A 7,771-nucleotide genomic window follows, 5' to 3' on the forward strand; every position below is an offset into this window, starting at 1 on the left:
ATCTTCCTTCCAGAGAAGCAGCAGACATGATCAGAGCTTAAGGGCACATTCCAGTCATTTGGAATCATCTGGGGTGGCAAGCAAGGCCACGGAAAATTGTGGTTTCAAGAAAGTTCAGAGGGCTGAATTCAGCCCCTAAGCCTGAGGTCCCCATTCTCCTGTGTTAGCCCCGACCTTAATGAACTTATGGGTGTGCCTTTTTATATGACAAGTCAGCTTTGCTGTGTTTGGGGGCCCCATTTTCATCCTGCTCAGGGGGACCCTTGATGTCTGCAGAAAATATTAAGTGGGATCAATGTGCTTGTTTGGAAAAGCATTCCAAGACTGCCCTTCGCAGGACTGCACCAGTAGAACCCCAATAAGGATGGCCAGACAAACCACCAGGCAGCTAGAGACCAGCATGGTGGGGCCTAAGAATCTACTGGGAGGGAAAGGAAAAGGGAGAAAAAGGGGAGAAGTTAAAGAGATGCCTATAAACAGCTGCATTCCAGCTTGTCTGTGACAAGCAGACTGGTACTGTGCATTGTATATCTTTTGAATTATGAGCCCCTCTTCTGGCTACACAAATTAAAGATAATAATCTCTGGCCTTGTCTCAGTGTCTCTGTCTCTAGGCAAAAGGACACCATGTGTTCCTGCAACGTGGCATTTCTCCTTCCCAGGAATATTGTTTCTTAAAACAAAGTCCTGGTTCTTTGAGATGGCCATCAGTCACTGGGACTTGCTTCTCCTCTTTGGCAACTTTGTAGAGCTTGACCTTTCAAATATCACCTTATTCGCTTGTCATTTATACTCAGTTTATACCTGACTATGTTAAAATTAGTATCATTATCAAGGTAACAAGCATATATCCACAAAATCTTCAGACCCATTTTGCAAAATAGTATCTGACTTATTTTGGTGTGTGACATGTATGCACAGTTACCTGGGTAAAACTCATAGGTAGGGATGGAGTGGCTATACTACCGATTTTTGTTGTTCTGGGTATGATATGCAATACTACCTCTTCATTTCTATTTATCAGGACAGCTAAATGGAAATTCCATCTTACAAGTGTGATTCTCCTTCCCAGGGCTATTTTTCTTGAAAAAGAGGTGCTGGAAACTTCCACGACATAGCTGTCAACTTTCCCCTTTTCTTGCGAGGAATCCTATTCGGAATAAGGGAATTTCCGTTAAACAAAGGGGAAAGTTGACAGCTATGTACCACGAACACCCCCCTTGCTCTCTTATAATGGCAACAGCACCATCTGAGAGGTTCTAGGACTGAGTTCTGGCGAGTTCCACCTGGGGGAAAAGCCTGCCCTTGCCCACTTCACAAAGACACACAGAGAATTCATATCTCCATTTTTGGAGACAGTATATATCTCACTGCAGAAAAAAATAGGACTCTCTTCTGGTCAAAGTTCAGGGGCTGCCAATGTGGTGCTCACAAAATATATTTAAGCAAGGGGGACCTCAGGGCAGGGCATTGACTAATACCAATGGGCCCTGCCAGAAATCTGGGATTCTTAACAGCTGCCCAAGAATGACAGGGGCTGCCTCCAGCTTTAGAAAGGAGCGAGTCAAGTGGAAAACTTCTCGCACAGCTGCTTTCCAAGCATGGCACAATTGGAAGCGTTGGCGAGACCTGAGACAAACAGCTGCATCCCATCCCATGGCAGTGGGGTCATCAGCAGCAGAGACTCAACTGTATGGATGACTCAAATGTTGGAAGAAGAAGAAGAGTTTGGATTTGATATCCCCTTCAGGAGTCTCAAAGTGGCTAACATTCTCCTTTCCCTTCCTCCCCCACAACAAACACTCTGTGAGGTAAGTGGGGCTGAGAGACTTCAGAGAAGTGTGACTGGCCCAAGGTCACCCAGCAGCTGCATGTGGAGGAGCGGAGACGCGAACCCGGTTCCCCAGATTACGAGTCCACCGCTCTTAACCACTACACCACACTGGCTCTCCATCCCATCCCCTTTTGTTGCTTAGGAACCTGCCTTAAACTGCATGATTATCAGAATCATCATCTTGCTTCCACCCCTTCCTCTGCTAAATAAACTTTTGTAATCACCCATCTCCCACCATTATGTTAAATTCCCCACTGGTTTCCCCCCTTCTTCCTTTCAGGAAATCTGGGGGCTGGTTGACTGTTGGGATTGCCAAATGTTTTATAGTCCCACACCCCCTGCAGCAAGTTATGATGAATCTTTTTCAAGCCAAGAGCCACACTCCTTTCTGGGCTACCTTCTGAGGGCCACATGCCAAAGGCAAGCAGGGCCAGAAGTTAAAGTGTGTCAAGCAGCAAATGTAAAATTTACTAGGATATTGCTACATGGATCCATGCACACTCCCTTCTATGTCGCATCCAGACAAGCAAGAAAATACCCTCCAACATGCTGCAGATGGAAATCAAGGTGTGTGTTTTTCAGGGCTGTACTCGTGCAAGTACATGTCTTTCAGAGCCACACTCTCGCAGAAGCCAAAATGGGACATCCCAGGAGCCAATCAGAAGCCAGGATGGCTTCTGTAATACCGGGGTGTCCCGCTCAAAGCAGGACAGAGTATGCAAGAGGCGTTATCAAAGTTCAAGGATGCATTCAACCCTGGCAAAAATAATGAGTATGTTTATGATTAGTATATTTGTTTATATCCTGCATATCAGTTATTCAGCTGGTGTCATTTCATCAGCTGCATAAAATCCCAGGGACCAAATATCAAACTCCATGCAGACCCAACAGTCTCTGGCATCAAATATTACATTTCCAAACATCAGAAGCTTACAGTTCTACAAATGTTTGCCTGGCTAGGAAGATGGTGATTTTGAGTGTGTGATACCTGGGGGGTTGCATTTGGCTCCCAGTCCTGAGGTTCACCCACCTCCAGTTTTGAGGCTGACTTTCTTCATAAATAAGAAGAATGTACAAGATACTAAGATATTTGAGCGGGCAATATATAAGTGCCACATCTTCTCCTACTCTGGGGAGGAGACATGGGTTTGGACATTCCCAAGTGCCAGATAGGGACGTGGGTGGCACTGTGGGTTCAACCACAGAGCCTAGGACTTGCCAATCAGAAGGTCGGCAGTTCGAATCCCCATGACGGGGTGAGCTCCCGTTGCTCAGTCCCTGCTCTGCCAACCTAGCAGTTCGAAAGCATGTCAAAGTGCAAGTAGATAAATAGGTACCGGATCGGCGAGAAGGTAAACGGCGTTTCCATGCGCTGCTCTGGTTCGCCAGAAGCGGCTTAGTCATGCTGGCCACATGACCCGGAAGCTGTACGCCGGCTCCCTCGGCCAATAAAGCGAGATGAGCACCGCAACCCCAGAGTCGGCCATGACTGGACCTAGTGGTCAGGGGTCCCTTTATCTTTACCTTTAAGTGCCAGATAAGAGAGGGATTATTAGCTTCCTGATGCTGAGGTCTCCCCACCCCCAATTTGCCACTTCTGCACTGATCTCCTTCCTTTGCCATGTGTCCTTAGGAAATCCTCTCCACAAAATGTCCTGGGTATTGGCCTGGCCACTCTAAGTGGTCCAAAACTATGTGATTTTGAGGACCTTATGGGGAGGCAAATTCCCCACATCAGCGAAGATTATGGTGAGTTAGGTGGACCGATGGCTTATCTCAGCACATGCTAAGTCATATTTGGACTAACATGAAGCAGGAAAGAAGAAAAGAAGGAAGGCCGGAGAAGAAGTGCAGTGGTACCTCGGGTTAAGTACTTAATTCCTTCCGGAGGTCCGTTCTTAACCTGAAACTGTTCTTAACCTGAAGCACCACTTTAGCTAATGGGGTCTCCTGCTGCCGCTGCGCCACCGGAGCACGATTTCTGTTCTCATCCTGAAGCAAAGTTCTTAACCCAAGGTACTATTTCTGGGTTAGCAGAGTCTGTAACCTGAAGCGTATGTAACCTGAAGCGTATGTAACCCGAGGTACCACTGTAATGTACTTTACCAACCAGCAGTTACCAAAAGAGAGGGAAGAATGGCTTGCCTTTCTATCCATCTCTCCCAATTGGTTCAGGTAGTATATTGCAACCTTCTCAATTTACTCCCAACAGGAACATGAGCCAGTTTCCTGATGAAAACCACCCCCAACCCAAGCTGTGTTTTACAAAAAAAAAAAAAATCTGGTCACAGACAGTGTCTATTATGTTCATAATTTTGAATATTCCGGTTCTTGTGAAAAAAAAGTGTTTTGTTATGCAGGAGTTCATTAAAGATTTGCCTAATTCACTCTGAAAAGAACAAGTTTCTCTGATTTCCTGCTTTCACTCGTAAAGAGCTTCTGAGCTCTTCATAGGCAGAACGTAGGCACAGAATGTAGGCACATTTTGCATTTGATAGAATGAACTTTATTGAGAGAATAGCCATTGAGGGAAAGCAACAGAATGCGTAGTTAGAAGCTTGGTGTCATTGCCCTTAGAGCCACAGCTCCCAGCAAAGGGGAAATGACTATTAAACCGGGAAAAGCCAATGATTTGGATACATTGCAGGGAGAAATGGCCAAAGAAGCTTTCTGGCTTCAATGGGCAGAGCGTGGCTTGTGTGGTTTTCTGCCTATCACAGCACCTTCTCCAGGTGAACAGGCTTCTTGTTTTCGCAGGTCACACGAACGCGTTTGGAGGTCTCTGTGCCTTTGTATTTGCAGTCCTTAGGAGGTTTACCATTGGTGTAGCTGCAGTCAATCATGGGGAAGTTCTGGTTGCTGTCATAGAATTTACCTTGCCATTGCTTCCCACCATTGCCACAGACCTGTAGGACAGACTCCTTGTCATGGTTGATGAAAGTATTCCTCGGTTTGCATCTACTTGGGTTCAGATTCCTCTTCACCATCATGAGGTTGCAGTAGGCACTGGGGTTGGAGGCTCGGGTCTGGGGATAATCAATGTGCTTGTTTTGAAAAGCGGCCCAAGACTGCCCTTCACAGGACTGCACCAGGAGGACGCTGAGAATCACGGCCAGACGAACCAGCAGGCAGCTAGAGACCAGCATGGTGGTGTCTAAGACTCTTCTGGGAGGAAAAAGAAGAAGAAAGGGGGAAAAGATTAAAGAGATGCCTATTTCTTAAGTTATCTTATACACCTTACAGGAAATACACCTATATAGGACATTTCCTTATAGGAAATGTGGTGATAGAATATGGAGCATTTGTGGGAAGCCTCTATTGAAACAAAGTTAAATATAATTGGCATGAATGGGAGGTCCTGCCCCAATTGACTTTATTCATATGGATAAATGACAAAATATATTTAAGCAAGGGGGACCTCAGGGCAGGAATTAGTCAATGGGCCCTGCCAGGAGTCTGGGATTCTTATTTTTTAATATACAGTGGTACCTCGGGTTACATATGCTTCAGGTTACATACGCTTCAGGTTACACACTCCGCTAACCCAGAAATAGTACCTCGGGTTAAGAATTTTGCTTCAGGGTGAGAACAGAAATTGGGCGGAGGTGGCACAGTGGCAGCAGGAGGCCCCATTAGCTAAAGTGCTGCTTCAGGTTAAGAACAGTTTCAGGTTAAGAACGGACCTCCGGAACGAATTAAATACTTAACCCGAGGTACCACTATATTAGATTTCCAAACATCAGAAACTTACAGTTCTACAAATGTTTGCCTGGCTAGGAAGATGGTAATTTTGAGTGAGAGAGACCTGGGGGGGGACATTTAAGTGGTCCAAAACTATGTGATTTTGAGGACATTATAGGGAGGCAAATTCCCCACATCAGCGAACATAATGGTGAGCTAGGTGGACCAAGGGCTTATCTCAGCACATGCTAAGTCATATTTGGACTAACATGAAGCAGGAAAGAAGAAAAGAAGGAAGGCCGGAGAGGAAGTAATGTACTTTATCAACCAGTAGTTACCAAAAGAGAGGGAAGAATGGGTTGCCTTTCTTTCTGTCCTGGGGGACAGGAGGCGGGCAGGTGTGGAGGATTCCCTGGTCCTGAATGGGGTAACTGTGCCCCTGAAGGACCAGGTGCGCAGCCTGGGAGTCATTTTGGACTCACAGCTGTCCATGGAGGCACAGGTCAAATCTGTGTCCAGGGCAGCTGTTTACCAGCTCCATCTGGTACGTAGGCTGAGACCCTATCTGCCTGCGGACTGCCTTGCAAGAGTGGTGCATGCTCTGGTTATCTCCCGCTTGGACTACTGCAATGTGTTCTACGTGGGGCTGCCTTTGAAGGTGACCCGGAAACTACAACTAATCCAGAATGCGGCAGCTAGACTGGTGACTGGGAGTGGCCGCCGAGACCATATAACAGCGGTCTTGAAAGACCTACATTGGCTCCCAGTTTCCGAGCACAATTCAAAGTGTTGGTGCTGACCTTTAAAGCCCTAAACGGCCTCGGTCCAGTATATCTGAAGGAGCGTCTCCACCCCCATCGTTCTACCTCCACTGAGGCCCAGCACCGAGGACCTTCTGGCGGTTCCCTCACTGCGAGAAGCCAAGTCAGAGGGCCTTCTCGGTAGTGGCGCCCTCCCTGTGGAACGCCCTCCCACCAGATGTCAAAGAGAACAACAACTACTACCAGACTTTTAGAAGACATCTGAAGACAGCCCTCTTTAGGGAAGCTTTTAATGTATGGTGTATTTTACAGTATTTTAATATTTTTTTGGAAGCTGCCCAGAGTGGCTGGGGAAGCCCAGCCAAATGGGCAGGGTATAAATAATAAATTATTATTATTATTATTATTATTATTATTATTATTATTATTATTATCCATCACCCCGTGATTGGTTCAGGTAGCATATTGCAAGCCTTGTCGCTTTACTCCCAAAAGGAACATGAGCAACTTTCCTGATGAAAAGCACCCCCCAACCCAAGCTGTGTTTTACAAAAACAAAAAAACAAAACGAAAAAGAACATCTGTTCACAGACAATGTCTATTATGTTCATTATTTTGTATATTCCGGTTCTTGTGGGAAAAAAAGTGTTTTGTTATACAGGAGTTCGTTAAAGATTTGCTTAATTCTCTCTGAAAAGAACAAGTTTCTCTGATTTCCTGCTTTCACTCATAAAGAGTTTCTGAGCTCTTCATAGGCAGAATGTAGGCACAGAATGTAGGCACATTTTGCATTTGATAGAATGAGCTTTATTGAGAGAATAGCCTTTGAGAGAAAGCAACAGAATGCTTAGTTAGAAGCCCGGTGTTATTCCCTTCACCTCTGCCTACCAAGGAGATGGGGAGACAGCTTTATTTGTGAAGGATCTCATTTCAGACTCCTCTGGGTGCAAATCAGCTGCTTAGAGGAGCCAGAACCCCAAATGTGAATGAATGAATGAATTATTGTATCCTGCTCATCTGGACTGGGTTGCACCAACAGAATATACAAAAACACAACTTACCCAAGTTCAATCCCGTCTTGAGTTATGTGTGTGACTTTTCGAAGAGGCAAGTCTGTCCTTCAAGCTGCTGCTGCCCAAAGCTTAAAAGGGGCAGGGCACAGGGAAAAGAACAAATGAACTTCAAGCCACTTGCCCAATAGGAGTTTACCAGAGAATCTGAAATGTTTGAAATTTAACCAACAATTATGCAACATGGCTCTGTAAAAAAAAAGGGAAAAAAGAATGTAACACCGATAAGAAAGGGGTGTGGTGGTAAAATGAACAGGGGGCAATGTTTGCCTACACCTGCTCATTTCTGTATATCACTCCAGATATGCACCAGAGCAAGCCAGGGTCATTGTTTCACTAGCCAAGCTGACAAGCTTCCAGAACTTGTTGCCAGTTCATTTCCAGGCCCAAGTCGAGGTTCCCACATTAGTTTTTTGTGGGGAGGTG

General features: G+C 45.7%; 1 protein-coding gene across 1 annotated transcript; it reads right to left on the reverse strand.

Annotated features, from left to right (window-relative positions):
- Positions 1-4,456: 4,456 nt before the first annotated feature.
- On the reverse strand, positions 4,457-4,994 carry LOC128400068 (ribonuclease pancreatic-like). The gene has a single exon (XM_053362046.1). The coding sequence runs from the start codon at positions 4,977-4,979 to the stop codon at positions 4,548-4,550; it is 432 nt and encodes a 143-aa protein (XP_053218021.1). The 5' UTR covers positions 4,980-4,994; the 3' UTR covers positions 4,457-4,547.
- Positions 4,995-7,771: the final 2,777 nt, after the last annotated feature.

This window comes from Podarcis raffonei, chromosome 13 (assembly GCF_027172205.1).
Source record: "Podarcis raffonei isolate rPodRaf1 chromosome 13, rPodRaf1.pri, whole genome shotgun sequence".
Classification (NCBI taxonomy): Eukaryota; Metazoa; Chordata; class Lepidosauria; order Squamata; family Lacertidae; genus Podarcis; species Podarcis raffonei.

Bases quoted from the DNA above. Each gene is read 5' to 3' on its own strand.
- LOC128400068 (XM_053362046.1), bottom strand. From the start codon at position 4,979: ATGCTGGTCTCTAGCTGCCTGCTGGTTCGTCTGGCCGTGATTCTCAGC.